The following is a 21,427-nucleotide window of genomic DNA, read 5'->3' as shown; positions in this document are numbered from 1 at the left end:
GCCTCCTCCTGCACCTATTGTCTATTGTCTACTGACGTTTACTTTTAGAAGGATAAGGATTTGAAGAGGGTAAATGGGATTAATGTAGATGGGCAGCATGGTTTTATAAAGGGCAAGATCCCAAATACTTATTTAACCACTACCTCAACCTGCTACGCACCTTCAACCCGAATTATACACATACCCTCCGAGATCCTTCTGTAAAATCGTGTCCCTTCATTATAATGTTCCTTCTCATTTTCCCACCAAATTGGAATGCCTTGCGTATTTAGCTTTTACCTTTCAACTATCTGCTCATTTCTGTAGTGTTTGTGGCTGCCCAGGGAATTTTAAGTGGGCTCTCGTAATTTTGTCCAGATTAAAGGAGGTGCAGGACCATCTTCATGACAAGCCTACAAGGCAACTTCTTATCAAGCCAAGTCAGACACGAACCTCGTTCTACCTTTCAGATCCAGCTGATATTGCCACCATCAACAGTTTTTTTGTCTGCTGCCTAGAAGTCCCACATGAAATGAGTGAGTATTTTGATGGTTCAAATAAATGCACAGCGTGAAAATGCAACACAGTGACCTGCAGTGGACAAATTTTAGCCTCAATTTTTAGGGATGGCTAAAGGAAAGGAACACAACTTTTCTCTGGAATGGCGGAGTTTGAGGGGAGGCTTGATAGAGGTATATAAAATTATGAGAGGCATTGATAGAGTGGACAGTCAGAACCCTTAACACTAGAGGGCAAAGCTGTAAGGTGAGAGGGGGAAAGTTTAGTGGAGATGTGCGGGACACGTTTTTTTACACAGAGAGTGGTGGGGGCCTGGAACACATTGCCAGGGGTGGTGGTGGAGGCAGATACAATAGTGGCGTTTTTTGAGAAGCCTTTAGATAGGCTCATGGAGGTGCAGGGAATAGAGGGACATGGATCATGTACAGGCAGATGGAGGTGCAGGGAATAGAGGGACATGGATCATGTACAGGCAGATGAGATCAGTTCCACTTGGCGTCATGTTCGGCACAAATATTGTGGAACAAAGGGCCCATTCCTGCGCTGTACTCTTCTATGTTCTAAAGCTGTGAGAAAGCTCTTTCATTTATACCTGTGCTTGTTCCTTCACAAGTGAGAATTATATTTCTTCCCACTCACCAGCGTACTTGCTTCCTGAGCTCTGCCAGCTCGTGTAAACGTTTGAGCGCTTTTTCCTGTTTCCTTTCATCTTTTCTTGACTTGGAGGCAACGTTCCGGGCAAACTCCCTCTGCTTCAGTTCTTTCAGTCTCTGCAACAACAAAAAAATCAATGTCAATTCAAACCAGCAGCTGTGAAGAGGGATATCTGGCCTTGCTCAGACTGTGCAAGGAATCCACCTTCATCCGTGCAACTGTTAGTGGGCTACTGTGTGGCATAGAGTGCAAGAGATACGTGTTGACTTTGCATGTAAAAGCTTTCACATCCACCTCATATTCATTGCTGGTTTCTGGCTGCAATGAACCAAAATGAAGGAGGTCTGTACAAAATGGAAGTCTGCAGCCAAGGGACAAGAATATATGACCCACCCTTATTTGGAGATAACCTCTCTGAGATGGCAGAATACCTAGTAGAGGGAAAAGAGAGATTTTAAAAAAAGATCGACGCAAAATGCTGGAATAACTCCACAGGTCAGGCAGAATCTCTGGAGCAAAGGAATAGGTGATGTTTCCGGAATGAAGAAGTGTCTCAGCCTGAAATGTTACCTGTCCCTTTCCTCCAGAGATGCTGCCTGGCCTGTTGAGTTACTCCAGCATTTTGTGTCTATCTTTGGTGTAAACCAGCATCTGCAGTTCCTTTCTACACATAAGAGGAAAAACAAGACCGCTCGTCCAGCAGTGCATGTTGTTCCTCTGATGTTAGGAGACACCTTGTTGGGTCATAGATAGATTTATCATCCATCCACCCTAGGTGCCATTGACCTTAAAATACACTTGGACAGGCACGTGGATAGGCAAGGTTTAGAGGGATGTGGGTCAACTGCGGGTAAATGGGACTAGCTTAGATGGGGCATCTTGGTCAGCATGCACGAGTTGGGCCAAAGGGCCAGTTTCCATGCTGTATGACTCTATGACCTGAGGAAGCTTAATGTTGATGGTATTTCATTCTCCAGCCTTCACTTTGATGAGTACACAAAATTGTTCACAAGAGCAGTGAATGCAGATCTTTAAAGCGGTCATTAGGAATGGCAAGTTTATTCTGCAGCGCTGTAACGTCAGGCATTCTAAGAGCTTTTATATTAATGGGGTGTGCAGTTCCCTGCTGACTTTTTAAAGTAAATTGCCAGGAGACCAACAAAAATGTGGTTCTACAAATCTGCTCTTGGGCAAGATCTTCCAGTTCCTGCCAAACAAGTGCCAGTGATCAGCATTTTCTCCCAGTTTAAGGAACTACTGTACAAAACTCTGAAGCAAGGTCTCGACCCAATACATCACCCATTCCTTCTCTCCAAAAATGCTGCCTGACTTGCTGAGTTACTCCAGCTTTTTGAGTCTAGGGAGATTATAAATTACGAGAAAGTGCATGCGAGCACTTTAAAGAAACAGGTCTGTGTTTCTTTGTATACAGTATTGGTAAGACCGCATTTGGAATACTGTGTGCAGTTTTGGTGTCCATATTTAAGAAAGGATGTACTTGCTCTGGAGGCAGTGCAGAGAAGGTTTACACGGTTAATTCCAGGGATGAGGGGGTTGACATATGAGGAAAGGTTAAGTACGTTGGGACTTTTCTCATTGGAGTTCAGAAGAATGAGAGGCGATCTTATTGAAACGTATAAGATCGTGAGGGGCCTTGAACGGGTGGATGCGCTAAAGATGTTTCCGATGATCGGGGAGACCAGAACTAGGGGGCATAGTCTTAGAATAAGAGGGGGCTCTTTTAAAACTGAGATGAGGAGAAACTTCTTCACTCAGAGGGTGGTTAGTCTGTGGAATTCGCTGCCTCAGGGAGCTGTGGATGCAGGAACGTTAAATAAATTTAAAACAGAAATAGATTGTTTTTTAATAGACAAGGGAATTAGGGGTTATGGGGAGTGGGCAGGGAAGTGGACGAGCTATTGTTAGTGTAGTAAGACCTGAGTAGTCTCCTGGACAAGTTTCGATCGCCTACCTTGGGGTCGGAGAGGAATTTCCCAGATTTTTTTTCCCAAATTGGCCTGGGTTTTTATCCGGTTTTTCGCCTCTCCCAGGAGATCACATGGTTCTTTTGGGTGGGGAGAAGGGCGATAGTGGGAAGGGGGTTGGGGTAGTATCAGCCATGATCGTATTGAATGGCGGAGCGGGCTCGAGGGGCCGATTGGCCTACTCCTGCTATTTTCTTGTGTTGTTGTGTTTTGCACTATGGAGATGCCAATGGAAATTTAAAATGCTATGATACTTGGTCAATCAGCAATGCTACGTTTAAGCTAACATAGCATGCAATCCTCAACATGAGTACCAAGTTCACCACTCATCTGAGTTTTGACTTTTGAGATACAGCGGGGAAACAGTTCCTTTGACCTACCGTGTCCATACCGACCAGCGGTCATCCTGCTCACATTATGTTATCCGTACCCTAATAGTATCCTCCGCACTAGGGACAACTTATGATTTTTACTGAAGCCAATTAACCTACAAACCCATATGTCTTTGGAGTGTGGGAGGAAACCGGAGCACCCGGAGAAAACCCATGCGGTCATAGGGAGAACGTACAAACTCTGTACAGACAGCACCCGTGGTCAGGATCAAACCTGGGTTTTTGGCGCTGTAAGGCGCTGTGCCGCCCCTGCACTAAACGTGTTACAAATGGTGAACGGGGAGTGTGCAGACCGGTCATTCTTTCAGGAAGCATGTATGTATGTGTGTGTCTATAAAAATAAGAGCAGAAAAAAAAAAATGTGTTCAATCATCTTCAGTAGAGAAAATAATATTATTAACGGTCTTTCCATTCCATACACAGTATAAATTAGTTAACCAGCAATCATCCTGCTCCCATTATGTTATCCCACTTTTGCATCCACCCCCTGCACGCACAGGAGCAAATTTAACTAAAGTTACCCTACAAAATCCACTCCAAAGACGTACAGGTATGTAGGTTAATTGGCTGGGTAAATGTAAAAATTGTCCCTAGTGGGTGTAGGATAGTATTAATGTACGGGGATCACTGGGCGGCACGGACTTGGAGGGCCGAAAAGGCCTGTTTCCAGCTGTAGATATATGATATGATATGATAAATTTGACACAAAGTGCTGGAGTAACTCAGCGGGTCGGGCAGCATCTCTAGAAAACATGAGATAGGTGACGTTTCGGGTTGGGAGACGGGATAACGTGCAAACTCCACACAGACAGTACCCGAGGTCAGGATCAAACCCAGGACTCTGGGGCTATGCTGCTTATTCATTCTATTAAGTACATAAGTTACTTGAAGCAGACATTAAAAAAAAGAAAATATGTATGTTCTGAAATAGAGTAAATCTTGCACAAATGTCTCTTTATAAAAATGCAATTAATAATGCTAATTCACAACAAAATCCATTTAGTTCCAACAGTTCACCAATAAAATTGCGTGAGAAATGTATAAAGCAAGAATCATACCTCAAGGTAAAATCAATTACAGCACATCACATAATTAATAAATGCCATATAGCATTTACTTAGACGTTTACTTCCTCAACAGCACTAAACACACTAGACAGTTATTTAAAAATTCACATGCTTTTAAGTCATAGTTATGGTATCCAGTACATGATTGGTGCTCCCCTTCACTTAAATGATTTATTCATCTGAATGGGAGATTACATACATAAATTCAACATATTTGCACTATTGTGAAATACACAACTACCCGATGTTTTGTTCACAACTGTCTTGTGCCTTGTTGCCATAATTATCTATTGGAAATAATTACAGAAATAAATCACTCATTTTATACCTGAAGCTGCTGATCCAAACTCTCCATTTAGATGACTGTTGTCCATTTTAAATGGTGCCTTATGCATGGTACTGTTTTCAGGACCCATGGAGTCAAAGTCAAGGATGTTTAATTGTCATTTTTACCAGCAACAGAACAATGACATCCTTACCAGCAACAGCATAACAGGCCACTAAATGCATACCAAGGGTAGCTCAGCAGGTCAGGCAACATCTCTGGACAACATGGATAGGTGATGTTTCCATTAGTGGCAGAGTCTAGAACTAGAAGTCATAGCCTCAGAATTAAAGGACATTCTTTTAGGAAGGAGATGAGGAGACATTTCTTTAGTCAGAGGGTGGTGAATCTGTGAGATCTTTGCCACAGAAGGCTGTAAAGGCCAAGTCAATGGATATTTTTAAGGCAGAGATAGATAGATTTGATTCGTACAGATGTCAGAGCTTCTGGGGAGATGGCAGGGGAATAGTGTTAGGAGGGAGAGATAGATCAGCCATGGTTGAATGGTGGAGTAGACTTGATGGGCCGAATGGCCTAATCCTACTCCTATTCCTTCTGACATGACCTTATGATGTTTCAGGCCAGGACCCTTCTTCCAACCTGATACGTCACCTATCTATGTTCTCCAGCGATGCTGCCTGACCCATTGAGTTACTCCTGCACTTTGTGTGTTTTTGTGTAAACTGGCATCTGCAGTTGCTTGTTTCTACAGGCCTAGTAATACAATGCTCACAGATAATAGATAATCATTAAAAATATATAATAAACCTATAGCTGTAATACTAGGTAATCATCGTGGAGAAGGATATGCTGAGTGGATAAGATGTGATAAGAAAGGAGAAGCTTTGTATGGTGCATAAAAACCAACAAAGACCATTTAGGTTGAATGGTCTTTTGTCCGGGATGTAATTTATTGGAAGTATTTCTGATACTGAAGCTAAAATAAGGCTAGAGTGCGAAGAGAGTGTGAAGTGTGAAGATGGATATTGTTTTAAGTGACACAGCTGGCATCCTGGTGCCATCGCAACAACCTGGAACTCAATGCTCTCAAGACAGTGGAACTAATTGTAGACTTTCGAAGAGATCCCCCTCCCCTCCCCCCCACTCACCATCAACAACACCATAGTCACATCTGTGGAGTAATTTAAGTTCCTTGGATCCATCATCTCCAGGGACCTTAAATGGGGGGCTACCATCGACTCCACAGTCAAAAAGGCCCAACAGAAGATGTACTTCCTGCGGCAACTGAGGAAACACAATCTGCCACAGGCAATGATGGTCCAATTCTATACTGCTATCATTGAGTCTGTCCTCACCTTCTCCATCATGGTCTGGTTTGGCTCAGCCACCAAGTACGACATCCGGAGGCTGCAACGGATCGTTCGCACAGCTGAGAAGGTTGTTGGCTGCAACCTTCCCCCCATTGATGAACTGTACACTGCAAGGGCCAGGAAGATCATCTCTGACCCCTCTCACCCTGGCCACAAACTCTTTGAAACACTTCCCTCTGGAAGGCGGCTCTGGACTGTCAAAGCAGCCACAGCCAGACATAAAAACAGCTTTTTTTTTCCACGAGTGATAGTTCTACTCAATAACCAGTCTGTAGTCTCTTTTTTGCTCTGGTTTATTTTCACCCACATGTTTAGACCGTAATGGTGTATCCTTATTGTTTTGATGTGTTTATGCTTTATTCTTAATTGTTAACTGTATGTTTGTGTTGTCATTTGTGAGCGGAACACCAAGGCACATTCCTTGTATACGCACATACTTGGCTAATAAACATTCATTCATTCATTCATTTAACAAATGGGTGAAACATAGCAAATTTCTCCCTCCATTTAAATTACATCTTCAGAGGAATATTCCATACTCAATTGCAAAATACCTATTGACCAAACAATAGTTTGTGTTCACAACTGTTTTTGAAAGCTGCAAGTTGAGGAGCAGCTTCCTCCTTACAATCATCAGGCTATTAAATACTACAAACTCCAAATACGCTCTGAACTACATAGACTTAGGGGCGTTATTTTTGTCTTTGCACTATTATTGTTTATTTGTTTATACATACATGTCCACACACACACACACACACACACACACACACACACACACACACATAAATATTATATATATATATATCTATATATATATAATATATATGTGTGTTTGTTTTTGTTATGGGTGTTATAGGGCATCATGTTCACATATCTATAAGAAAATAACTGCAGATGCTGGTACAAATCGATTTATTCACAAAATGCTGGAGGAACTCAGCAGATCAGGCAGCATCTCGGGAGAGAAGGAATGGGTGACGTTTCGGGTCGAGACCCTTCTTCAAAGAGGAGGAGAACTTCTTCAAAGTTTGTCAACTTATCTATATCGGCGAAACCAAGCGCAGGCTTGGCGATCGCTTCGCTGAACACCTGCGCTCGGTCCGCATTAACGCAACTGATCTCCCGGTGGCCCAGCACTTTAACTCCCCCTCCCATTCCCAGTCTGACCTCTCTGTCATGGGCCTCCTCCAGTGCCATAGTGAGGCCCGCCGGAAATTGGAGGAGCAGCACCTCATATTTCGCCTGGGCAGTTTGCGGCCCGGTGGTATGAACGTCGACTTCTCCAACTTCAGATAGCTCCTCTGTCCCTCCCTTCCCCTCCTCCTTCCCAGATCTCCCTCTATCTTCCTGTCTCCACCTATATCCTTCCTTTGTCCCACCCCCGACATCAGTCTGAAGAAGGGTCTCGACCCGAAACGTCACCCATTCCTTCTCTCCCGAGATGCTGCCTGACCTGCTGAGTTACTCCAGCATTTTGTGAATAAATGTTCACATATCTGTCATGTTGCTCCAAGTAAGAATGTCATTGTTCCGTTTCGGAACATATGACAATAAAAAACACCCGATTCTCTAGTTTCTAAGCAACAACACCTCCCATTGTACTACCTACCTTTCAAACATTGTAATCTGCCCACAGTGGCTTCTTACCAGCAATAGCAAATGAACTTTAATAGCATCAGGGAAGCCTTGCAAATGCCCCACCTCTCAATTTATTTTAAAAAATCCTCTACTGAATCCCTTGTTATAAATTTACCAAGCCTGCACAGGTAATGTTAATTGTACAAGACTGCATGGGTAATTTTAGTGGTATTGTCAACATCTCATAGATTTTCTATATGGGTTATTGCACCAGTTATTGGTTATCATGACTGAACTATAGGCATTAGATTTATCCAATTGTTATGGGCAAGTAGAAATCAAATTAGTTTTGCCATTAATTCATTCATCAGAGAACTGGGTTCGATCCTGACTTTAGGTGCAGTCTGTATGGAATTAGCATGTTCTCCCTGTAAACATATGGTTTCCTCCGGGTGCTCCATTTTCCTGCATCATCCAAAGGGCACGTGAGTTTGCAGGTTGATTGTCAAATTGCCCCTAACGTGTAGGGAGTGGTTGCGAAAGTGGGATAACATAGAACTAGTGAGTATGGGTGATGGATGGTCAGCGAGGACTCGGTGGGCTGAAGGGCCCGTTTCTGTACTTGAACTTTAAACTAAATAACAGTAAACTAATGCTACCATCTGGATAATCTTTTTTAACCATTGAGAAACTAATTACAACTGCACTATGACATTGAACCGAGGGTCTACATTAACTACTCCTTTTCTTCCTGACAAAAACGCATGAATTTGGGGTTTGGAGCTCAAGAGAGGAAATTGAAAACTCCCAAAATCTCGATAACCATTGCTTTATTATCGAGCATCATTTGTGTAAAGTTTTCAGCAGCTTGATGAAGAATAGTTATTTTAAGAATAGCACCTTACTCTTGAAAAGAAACCTGAGAAATTGAGATAAAGAGAAATAAATTCTCCCTTTGAGTATAGTTTAATGCAAAGTATGGCGATTACAGAATCACTATGGAAATATTTTTTCCCTTTTCCTGAGTAAAGCAGGGAAAGAATAAGATATAATTCCAATTATTTTGAAGCACTGACAGCCTGACTGACTTTATTAAAATCCTCACTTCCATTACTTAGCTGTAATTCCTCACCAGGATTATTTAAAATAAAATAAATGTGCACTGGGAGAGAAGAAACAAAAGTGAGACAATGAATTTGTTTCCAGACCTTAATATCATTTAAAGCCATTAATCTGCTGCAGATCTATTTCAAGCTTAGAAACCAAGTGACCCAACGCTGCCTTGAAACAAAAATCAATCCCTATATAAAGATGCCATCAATTGGAGACAAAAACACAGTCTAATAAAGTTTGGAGATTAAAAGTTGAATTGATTCGGATTTCATTTATCTCGGTTGCACAAATTATATATGTGGCACAGACACTAAGATTCTTAATTTAAAAGTCAGGGAACAAAGGATAACATTTGAATTAACAATAGATTAACCTTGTCAAAGGGCAATTTAATTGAGGATAGAATGGTGGATACCAACAGGATTTCACAGTGTGGCTCTATATCGTTATCACATTATTTCACAGTGTTGCTATATATCTTTGCAAGAATAACATAACTCGCTAATGTTGACTAATTTGCCAGTAGGAATCAGTGATGGTGGCACAGATGAAGACATGATGGGTTTTCAACAGCCTTTAAGGAACATTGTTCATGCTATTTCACACCAATGTGATTGAGTCAGTTCTTATTAATTTTCAGTTTCCATTGTGCCATGCGGTGGCATCTCGGGCATTTGCTTGGTCTTTCTCACACATTCCCAACGTTCCCCAATCCCGATGGATGCATTGTTCCAAGATGATAATCTGCTTTCATTTCAGACGCTGTGTTTTGCAAACGAGTTCTGTTCTTCCTAAATAAAAGATATATCGTGCTGGAGTAACTCAGCGGGTCACGCAACATCCCTGGAGAACATGGATAGGTGACGTTTCGGGTCGGGACCCTTCCTATCCATGTTTTCCAGAAATGCTCCCTGACCCGCTGAGTTACTCCAGCACTTAGTGTCTTTTTTTTTGTTGTAAACCAGCATCTGCAGTTTTTCGTTTCTCCATTCTTCCCAAAATTCGGTAACATCCATCACCAGCATAAGGTGCCTGAAGATTTCACTTTCATGTGAGTTGGTTCACTCTACCCCTCACATACCTACACAACCGTGTATCATGGATCTATTACAATAACATTGTGCCATTGAAAAGATTACGATCCACTGATTTTAAAATCAGCAGCAAAACAAAAGCATGGTCTTTTAAGAGCACCAACCATAATCATTAAGTGAGTCCATCATGTTAACACAACCTCACAGCAAACAAACCAAGTACAGCACATTATGTTTAATTAACATCTCAAACACTTAATGTGACAATGCACATTATTAAAAACTGACACCAGACATGAGCTTATTTTATAATTGATGTACCATAAATATTATAAACTAAAGTTATTAAAAACAGAATTTGGAAATAATTATCGTAGGAATGGCAAGTAAGAATTTCATTGTTCCATTGTCGGTACTTATGACAAATAAAGATTGACCCTTGACAAATTATGCACATATTTTTAATACATGTGAGAGTCAGGGCAGGAGTGTTGGTACAGAGAGCTTGCCAAGAAGGAATGCCTTGCTATATACCCTGACAATCCCACATACCTCACTCAACAAGGTAAGATTTTGGAGGGCATTCTTCTGCAAGGTTTCTAGATCAGCAGCCAGTTCACTGAATTCTGATGACCACGTTAGAGCAGGGAACAATTAGTGTACTCGATCAAGGATCAGGGTACATCATTGCAGGCAACTTCTGGATTTCTACATTTGATCGTGCAGAAGCATACTCCAGAAACTGGTGTCAGATAAGCAGTGCAACAATGAACACTGACAGTTTAGTTGTCATTACAAGCACGAGATCCAAGCAATTCACCTACTTCCAACATGCATCTCTTCAGTCTTTCCAAATGTGGGCCCATCAAACAGTTAATGAGGCAAGTATGGATATGAATCGGCAAGATGTCTTATTTCACTATGATTGAATGTAATGGAGCAGGAGTTTTATCAGGTTTGCTTAGTTCAACTGGTACAACTTGTCTTTTCAAATACTAACTGCTTCTGTCTCTCAGTTTTCTATTGCTGCTCACAGCACGAAAAGGATCAAAGACTTTCCAAGTGAATAGGTGCGAAGTGTCTTTTGATGATGAAGATAAACAATGAATCACACTTAATTCACACTATGAAGAAGCTACATCAATGCCTTGCTTTTCAGTATCCTAACCTTCTGCCATTTCTTTTTTCCTTCTTTTTCTTGTCTGAGAATGCCACGTTTATAAAAATTCTCATTGAAACAGTAGTTAGTGATCTTCTGTGGAAAACTGAGCCCAAAACCCAACATATAATGGTCACAAAACATTGGCAAAAATGTTACATTCATGAAATGTTAGTGCAGCATATAATTTTATGCCTCTCCAGTACACCTTCACAAATTGATTTGTGCGCAACTTACATCTAGAGACACAGTAGCAATTTAACCCTGTTGATGTCTTTTGCTGCTCGTGTTGAGATTATATCATGTTTTGTTTCTGAAGGTGATAATGAGACTGAAAGAGGCAAGATTGCAACTGAAATTTGCATTGACATGAATATGTTCTGAACTTCCCGATTTCTTGTTGGATTGTGGGGAATGCTGGAAAATGTTATGAAAAGTGAATGAGGTCAAGATAAGCAGACCCCTGACGATTTATTTACATGGGCGGCACGGTAGCGCAGCGGTAGAGTTGCTGCTTTACAGCGAATGCAGCGCCGGAGACTCAGGTTCGATCCTGACTACGGGTGCTGCACCGTAAGGAGTTTGTACGTTCTCCCCGTGACCTGCGTGGGTTTTCTCCGAGATCTTCGGTTTCCTCCCACACTCCAAAGACGTACAGGTATGTAGGTTAATTGGCTAGGTAAATGTAAAACATTGTCCCTAGTGGGTGTAGGATAGTGTGTTAATGTGCGGGGATCGCTGGGCGGCACGGACTTGGTGGGCCGAAAAGGCCTGTTTCCGGCTGTATATATATGATATGATATGATATGTTCACTAAATATGATTGTTGGTTTAAGTGAAAGCAGCTGGCTCAAATGGATTGAATTCATATATGATCAGTTCGAGACAAGGTGAGGGGGGAAAGATTTAATAGGAGCCCAAGGGGTAACTTTTCTACGCAAAGGTTGTGAACGTACGGAATGGGCTGCCGGATGAGGTAGTTGAGGCAGGTACTGTCGAAACAATTCAAGAAACATTTAGACTGGTGCATGGATAGGATAGGTTTAGAGGGATATGGGCCAAATGCAGGCTGGTGGCACTAGTTTAGATGGGGCGTGAAGGTTAGCTTGGGCAGATTCGGCACATCGAGTCCGCGCTGATCAGCGATCACCCCGTACACGAGCACTATCCTACACACTAGGGACATTTTACTTTTACAGCAGCCAATTAGCCTACAAACCTGTACATCTTTGAAGCGTGGGAGGAAACCGGAGCACCTGGAGAAAACCCACGCAGTCACAGGGAGAACCAACAAACTCTATACAGGCAGCATCCGTAGTCAGGATCAAACCTTGGTCTCTGGCGTTTTAAGGCAGCAACTCTACCACTGCACCACTGAGTCAGTCGTAAACTCGTAAACTCTCAGCTTTGAAAAAGTGGAGCTGATGGAGGACGAAGGGAGGAAGGGTTTGTTGCAATTAAAAAGTTAGATGACACGATTAAACTTTGCTGACAATATGGTTTTATTGAGTAACCAGTTTTCAGAAATGCAGAGACATTTTAAGCTTTTGGAGTAATTTTACTTGAAATCCATTTTGGAAATACTGTATATCAGAGAGTCTGTGAGGTTTGATGCGTCTCCAAAAATAAAATGTTCACATGTAATAACAGTGAGAGTTGGCCAACTAAATCAGAAAGGATTGAATTTCATCACTCAGGGATATTGAAAAATACTTGGATTCCCAAGCTGATCTTTCAGTTGATTATTTTGAAAGTAGCTGTGAAGACAAATTAAATTGTTGGGATGACACTGTTTATAAAAGTAATTTCAACATGACTGTTTAGTTTGGTTTATTTTAGTTTAGAGATACAGCGTGGAAACAGGTCCTTCGGCCCACCCAGTCCACACCGACCAGCGATCCATGCACATTAACACCACCCTACACACACTAGGATAATTTTACATTTATACCAAGCCAATTAACCTCCAAATCTGTACGCCTTTGGAGTGTGGGCGGAAACCAAAGATCCCGGAGAAAACCCATGCAAGTCACGGGGAGAACGTACAAACTCTGTACAGCCAAGCACCCATGGCCACCTGTAAGGCAGCAACTCTACCGCTGCGCCACCGTGCCGCTCTGACGGAAGGTGTTGGAAAAATTAGTGGCTGTGAATGTGTTCACCTCCCGTGCCCTCAGAAAGCGCACAAATGTTTCGTGGTGAGTCGGGAAGCGGGACATGGAGACGTCGACGCATGAAAGCGGAGGGTAGGCTGCCGAGGTGACAGTAAGTGGTGTTGGTGGAGGTGGCCACTGGATGACCGAGAGCAGCCACATGAGTGAGTAGATTGAGTGCAGCCTATGGCAGCTGCTTGGAACCTCATTGAAATAAAACAACAGCATTGGGCTGGGCCGGGCCGACCCCTACATCACCAGGACTTAAGGGCCTGTCCCACTTAGGCGATTTTTTAGGCGATTGCCGGCGACTGTCATAGTCGTAGCAGGTCGCCGAAAAACCGGCGACTGGAACCCCCTACGACAATGTCTACGACAAGCTACAACAACCCACCACCTAGTCGACGTCAAGCTACGGCAAGCTACCGACAACTGGCGACCCAATCGTCGTGAGTTGGACGTCCACCTACGACCGCACCTAAGACCGCACAGGCGACAACCTACGTCCTACGTCCTACGACCTACGTACACCCGCGTCAAGCTACGACAAGCTACGACCCTGTCGGCGACAACTGAGGACATTTCACGTCATTTTTGCCTCCGGTTTTGACGCAATACCTGTCGCTGGAAGTGGCTGCGCCATGCGGCTGTGGCTCACCGGCAGTCTGTCTGTCGTTTTTTTCTTTCTTTGTCTTGTTAGCGTTTAGATGTATGTAATGACTTATTTTTAGCTGTGTATATGTGGGGGTGGGGGGGGTGGGGGGGTGGGGGAAACCTTTAAAAAAAATCTCTTCCTCAATGGAGATGCGACCTTTTTCCATGTCGTATCTCCATTCGCGCTACGGCCTAACACCGTGGAGTTGGCGGCCTCCAGCTGGGATCGACCTTGAAGGCTCCGGTCGCAGGGCCTGGACTTACCATTTCCACCTTCGGAGGCTTCGGCCGCGGGCCCTGTGGACCGCAACATCGGGAGCTCGCAGGTCCCTGGCTGGCGACCGGCTTTCGGGAGCTCCAGCCGTACGTAGCAGCTGTGACCGCCCCGAATCGTAAGGCTCGATCAACCCGTTCGCAGAACCTTCATCGGCCTGCTCGGCTCAGCCCTGGGACCTTCCATCGCCCGGCAGGGATTTGAAAAGTCGGGAGCCTCGATCGCCTCGAAGCAGCAGTTTGACTGCCTGACCGTGGGAGAAGAACAGAGGAGGAGATAAGACTTTTCTTTGCCTTCCATCACAGTGAGGGTGTGCCTGGAGGAATCACTGTGATGGTTGTCTGTGTTAAACTTGTGTAATGGTGTGTCTTGTGCTCTTTATTGTTTATGACCGCATGGTAATGACAATAAAAGCAATTTGATTTGATTTGACGTAGGTTGACGTAGGTAGTCGCCAATGGAATTCACCGAAGTCAGCACCGGCGACAACCCACGTCACCTGGCGAGAGCACCTACGACAGCGCCTACATCAGTATCTGTCAAGCTGCGCTCATTGGCGTCAAACCCACTGTCGGCAAAAAAAATTCAACATTCTGAAAATCCAGCAGCAACCAGAAAGGCGCTACGATTCTTTGGAAACTACTCACGGCCATACAGGCGACACCCCCGCGACCATGTGGTGACAGCCTAGTCGCATGTAGTCACCTAAAAAATCACCTGAGTGGGACAGGCCCATTAGAGTGAGAAAATAAATGCATATTTCCTTAGGTCAAGATAAGACAATTTCAGACTTAAAACTTGAAATTTGCAAAATAGTGCTGGAACATGACGATTCTTTACGTGCTGACCCTGTGGACTCCTAATATTCACTATAATCGTTTCACTCTTTTACCTGTGTAGAATTGTGCTCATGTACAATATGATTTGAATGGACAGCATGCAGAACAAATTCTTTCAATGTATCTCAATACATGCGACAATAATATGCTGAAATACAACAAAACTAAACTAAAGCCAATTCAGAAGGTAACATTCCTTAGAATTTATAAGAAAATAACTGCAGATGCTGGTACAAATCAAAGGTATTTATTCACAAAATGTTGGAGTAACTCAGCAGGTCAGGCAGCATCTCAGGAGAGAAGGAATGGGCGACGTTTCGGGTCGAGACCCTTCTTCAGACTGATGTCAGGGGGCGGGACAAAGGAAGGATATAGGTTGAGACAGGAAGACAGTGGGAGATCTGGGCGGGGGGGAAGAGAGAGACAGAGAAACTATCTAAAGTTGGAGAAGTTTGAGGAGATTTTGCATGTCACTAACTGTTCTATCAAACTTCTACAGGTGTAAGGTAGATAGCATATTAAGGGTGATACAGTGGGGCAGTGGTAGAGTTGCTGCCATACAGCGTCAGAAATCCGAGTTCGATCCTGACAATGGGTGCTGAAGTTTTTGCCTTCTCCCTGTGACTGCGTGGAATTTTCTCCAGATCCTCTAGTTTCCTCCCACGATCCAAAGATGTGCAGGTTTGTAGGTTAGTTGATTTCTGTAAATTGTCCCTAGTGTCCCCCATACATTGTATGGGGGTCACTAGTGTGTGGGAGATCTTCTGTCAGTGTGGGCATGGTGGGTTGAAGGGGCTGCTTCCACGCTGCATCTCTAAAGACTAAACTAAACAGGTTGCTTCACTGCCTGGTTCGGTAATTCAAATCCCGAAGAATGACGACGGCTGTAGAAAGTGGTGGATATTGCCCAGTCCGTCGAGGGTACAAACCTCCCCACCATCAAAGGAATCTATCGGAAGCACTGCCTCAAGAATATCATCAATGACCCTCACCATCCTGGTCATGCTCTCATCTCACTGCTGCCATTGGGAGAGAAGGTGCAGGAGTCTTGGAGCAATTACCTTCAGGTACAAGAACAGCTTCTTCCCATCAACCATCAGGCTTTTCAACCATCCTGCACAACCCTGATTACCCTCAGCACTGAACTACCATGAACTTTTTATAATTTGCATTACTTACTTCAGCTTGTACTATAATGGGCGAGCTACCTAGTTTAACTGATAATTGATTGCATTATTGTTTATTGTATATTTATTTGTTGAGTTGCAGCAGATAAGAATGTCACCATTCCATTGCTGGTGCATATGACAATGAAATACTCTAGTAAACAGAATTATCCTTTTCCATTGCAGGCAAACGCGCGTAACTCATGTTAAACTAACACTGACTAAAAATTGATTAGTATTTCTACCACAGCATGCTGTAAGGAACCAAAGGTTTTGTTGCTGACCTTTCAAGGCAGGTTGAAGGAAATTAATTACCTGCTCCCTTCTCTGAACTCCCGTCGTGTGGCTGATGAACACGGTTTACAATTCAACATATAAATAACAATCAGGATCCACCAAATCTGGATTTGCCTCCAACCCCCAGTGCAAGAATTAAACATCAGAAGTCCATAGAGCTCAGAGGACCATCGGAACACAGCTACCAGCCTTGGAGGGCATCTACAACACACGATGCCTCAGAAAAGCCACCAGCATCCACAAAGACTCTTCACACCCCTGCAATAGTCTGTTCGAACTCCTTCCATCGGGCAGACGATACAAGGCCTTCTACGCCCGCACCTCCAGACTCAGGAACAGCTTCATCCCCAGGGCCATAGCTGCTATGAACCGGTCCTGCTGAGCCGGATGGTCACATCGCACAGTGAACCGGCACAGATCTACTTGCACTTTATTCTGTCTTAAAACTGTTACAATTTGTTTCGTTGGGTTGTTGTTGTTTAAATTAATACAGACTAGCTAATTAAATTATTGCATCGTATGGGAGGCGCATTCCCAATCTCGTTGTACCCCTGTACAATGACAATAAAGATATATTGTATTGTATTGTATTGTATTGTGAGAGCAAAACCCATTCAGCAATCTTTCGGAATGCTAATAAAGCACATATTTCCCATGTCAATACACCATTGTTGTAATAACTGTCAATTATCAGAAGAACTGGGTGGCATGGTGGCACAGCGGTAGAGTTGCAGCCTTACTGCCCCAGAGACCCAGGTTCGATCCTAACTACAGGTGCTTCCTGTACGTGGTTTGTACGTTTTTCCGTGAATTTATACGTTTTTCCCCGGGTCCTCCGATTTTCTCCCACACTCCAAAAACGTACTGGTTTGTAGGTTAATTGGCCATGGCAAAGATTGTAAATTGATCATAGTGTGTAGGATTTATTCACAAAATGCTGGAGTAACTCAGCAGGTCAGGCAGCATCTCAGGAGAGAAGGAATGGGTGACGTTTCGGGTCGAGACCCTTCTTCAGACTGATGTCAGGGGGGCGGGACAAAGGAAGGATATAGGTGGAGACAGGAAGATAGAGGGAGATCTAGGAAGGGGGTGGGGAAGAGAGGGATAGGGGAACTATCTAAAGTGGGAGAAGTCGATGTTCATACCACTGGGCTGCAAGCTGCCCAGGCGAAATATGAGGTGCTGTTCCACCAATTTCCTGCGGGCCTCACTATGGCACTGGAGGAGGCCCTTGACAGAAAGGTCAGACTGGGAATGGGAGGGGGAGTTGAAGTGCTCGGCCACCGGGAGACCAGTTTGTCCAACGCGGACCGAGCGCAGGTGTTGAGCGATGCGATCGCCGAGCCTGCGCTTGGTTTCGCCGATGTAAATAAGTTGACATCTGGAGCAGCGGATGCAATAGATGAGGTTGGAGGAGGTGCAGGTGAACCTCTGTCTCACCTGGAAAGACTGTTTGGGTCCTTGGATGGAGTTGAGGGGGGAGGTAAAGGGACAGGTGTTGCATCTCGTGCGGTTGCTGGGGAAAGTGCCCGGGGATGGGGTGGTTTGGGTAGGAAGGGACGAGTGGACCAGGGAGTTACGGAGGGAACGGTCTCTGCGGAACACAGAGAGGGGAGGGGATCTTTAAAAGTACAGTTTAAAAAAAAAAAAAAACTAAACTAGTTCACTAAGTTTTATTTATTTTAGTTTAGTTTAGAGCTGCAGGTTGTAAGCAGGCCATTCGGCCCACCTAGTTCACACCAGCCATCGATCACCCATTCACACTAGTTCTATGTTATCTCACTTCCACATCCACTCCCTACACACCAGGGGCAATTTACAGAGGTCAATTTACATACCAACCAGTATGCCGGGATGTGGGAGGAAATCGGATCACCCAGAGGAAAATTCACGTGGTCACAGGGAGAACATGTCAACTCCAAAGACAGTACCTAAGGTCAAGATCGAACCCGGGTCTCCGGTGCTGGGAAGCAGCGGCTCTACCCGCTGCGTCACTGTGCCGCCACACAGTGAATTGAGTACTCATGAATTTGCAAAGATAGTACACACAAAGAGGGAAGGGTTGCATTAAACAAATGATCGCAGATGTAATATTTACATTATGAAATACGGAGAGATCTGGGTAAACCTCGACAACTTGCTGCAAGTGTGGACGGGAGTGATGTCCCATGCAGGTGTTAACAGAGCTCTCATCTAGTTTAAGAGAGCTCTACACATGCATAATGAACCATAGCCTGGGTGGAAACTGTGGGTCAGGTGATTGCCGTTTCAGTAAAACATCATGCTTCAATTTATCACCAATGTGAAGATCGATACAAAAGGCTGGAGAAGGGTCTCGACCCGAAACGTCACCCATTCCTTCTCTCCTGAGATGCTGCCTGACCTGCTGAGTTATTCCAGCATTTTGTGAATAAATACCTTCGATTTGTACCAGCATCTGCAGTTATTTTCTTATGATACAAACGGCTGGAGTAACTCAGCGGGTCAGACAGCATCTCTGGAGAAAAGGAATAGGTGATGTTTCGGGTCGACACCCCTCTTCCTTATCACCAGAGTGAGTTGCATTAAGGGTCAGAGTTAAACAAATCGCATGCAAGTTGATGTTACCGTTATGCTTCACAGCCATGTCATCAGAGTCCAGATGCCATACAAATGCATGGTATTTTGCAATGTTCTACATCCTATAATCTTTGAATATCTTTATATCTATATGCTACAAACTGTACTGGTTTTATTCGATTTATGTTATTTTTGGCACTCAACCCTAACTTTTGGCACTCAACCCAGAAACTTTGAACAAAGTTCAAAGAAATGCTGCTCTGTGAGCCTTGGTTAGTTTTACTCACCCACGTCATTCAGCTTTACACACCCAGGTCAACTATTTGTCCCCTCCACCTACATTCCTTCCTCTGGCTTCACAATTTGTAACTCTTCTATCAGTGTGTCCCACACCTTCTGTTTCGATCTCTGACCTTATGTTCCATCCATTTGCCCATCAAACCCCACCCTACCCTCCCCCTCACCTGCGTCTACCTATTACCTGCCACACTTTGTCCCAGCTTTATTCTTCCCCTCCCCCCCACAATCATTCTGAAGAAGGGTCCAGACTCAAAATGTCATCTATCCATGTTCTCCAGAGAAGCTGCCTGACCTGCTGAGTTGCTCCAGCACTTTGTGTCCGTTTGTGTAACCCAGCATCTGCCGTATGTTGTTTCTACATTCACCATCCTTCTACACTTTGACATATTGTATCTTAAAAATAGATTAGGAAGGAAATGGCGTATTTTCATAGAATAGACTAGAAAAGACTTTCACTTTTGTCTCCTAAACGAAACTTTTAATGTAGAATTAAACATCTGACCACACGCAACTGTAAATTAGATAGCGAACCAGCAACTCGTGTTATTTTCCCTCACATTGGCTTCATTAACTAAAATAAAACCCAATAAAGATGAATGAGAATAATTTACTGTCAAATTATCTGCCAGTTAAAACTAAAGAGCAACTTTGAAAAGCCACCCTTGAACTTCAAAGCTAGTTGGAAAAGGAGAGTTGTGTATTTAACTTGAGGATTGATCGAATACAGATTTTCCATCTCTGAAGATGAAAGTTACCTCCATCGATTTTAATAGCAAGAAAATTAATTAAATTTCAAACATGTATCTAAAATGAATGGGGTGGAATGAGACAGATTCTAAGCATAGAACTGGTATCATTTAATTCAAGACGAGAAGTGCACTCAAAAGCAAGGTGAATATTTCACATTCTTTCTGGACATTCAGCTAGGTTCAGTATCGCAGGTTTTGCCCACACATGTGTCCCATGGCAACAATACAAACACTTGAAAGAGAAAAATGTTACTGGGCAATAGAGGAAGAACAAGCCAATGGGACAAATTGAATAGCAACACAGGGCTAACACCGATTAGCATGCATCTGGTTAATTTCTGCTCCAGAAAGCCAAATGTGTGCATACATGATCAGACTTTGGTTTCGTGTATTTTACATGAAAAATGGGGTATTTTTATTTACTGAACTTTTTAATGTTTATTTATTATATTGTCTATTGAGTACCGTGCTTACATCCTCTTGTGCTGCTGTGAGTATGAATTGCATTATTCCGTTTTGGAACATGAAACAATGAAAGACTCTCGACTCTCTCTTGCATTCTTCTCAATCAGAAGAAATATGAAATGCAAGATTTTTGTGAACAAAATCTGAAAACGTTGGATTCATCTTGATCTTCTAAGTAAATTATAAATTGAAACATTTTGGCATCTTTAAATGCTGAAGATAACGATTTCAGTCTGTCTAATATCTTACCAGTGTCATAAGAGCAATCGTGCATGTAATCTTAATTTACAGAATAACCAGTTAATAGCTGAAGACTTCTCTATTAGGCACTCGTGAGATTTGATTATATTTCTGGAATCTTGAAAGAAAGACTCTCTTTGCTTTTTCCACCTGAATTATCTTTTTATTTCTAATTGTCATTCAGCAAAAACAATGACCTAAAGAAAAATCTTGGCACTTTTCTTTGTCTCAAGCCAATGAAATGTTCCTCCTTCTCACTGTTCGTGGTTATGTCACTCTCTTAAAGCAATGGCAGGTGACTTTCCCAAAATGACAATTAAAACTTTTAATGAAGTATTCCTTTCACCTCCATGTGTTAAACGTAATAGGATAAACAATATCTATTTGCAAAAATGACAACATTTGCAAAATACAGGGATGTATGATCATCTGGTTATAAAAATCACAGCAGAAAAGTATTTCAAAGCAGTTTGGGGAGGCACAGTTGCGCAGCAGTAAAGTTGCTGCCTTACAGCACCAGCAATCTGGGTTCGATCCTGACTTCGAGTGCTGTCTGTATGGAGTTGGTACATTCTGCCTGTGAGTGCCTGGG

The 21,427-nt window shown here is 43.2% G+C and overlaps 1 protein-coding gene across 1 annotated transcript in view; it reads right to left on the bottom strand.

Annotated features, from left to right (window-relative positions):
* znf804a (zinc finger protein 804A) overlaps window positions 1-21,427 on the bottom strand; it is a 242,407-nt gene that overhangs the window by 17,770 nt on the left and 203,210 nt on the right. Inside the window, exon 3 of the mRNA XM_078404071.1 lies at window positions 1,138-1,268. Within this exon, the coding sequence (XP_078260197.1) occupies window positions 1,138-1,268 (131 nt within the window). The remainder of the gene's footprint in view (window positions 1-1,137; window positions 1,269-21,427) is intronic.

Source organism: Rhinoraja longicauda, chromosome 8, assembly GCF_053455715.1.
Source record: "Rhinoraja longicauda isolate Sanriku21f chromosome 8, sRhiLon1.1, whole genome shotgun sequence".
In the NCBI taxonomy this organism is placed as follows: Eukaryota; Metazoa; Chordata; class Chondrichthyes; order Rajiformes; family Arhynchobatidae; genus Rhinoraja; species Rhinoraja longicauda.
Note: the sequence above shows the minus strand (reverse complement) of the source record. Positions and strands in the feature narration are given on the sequence as shown.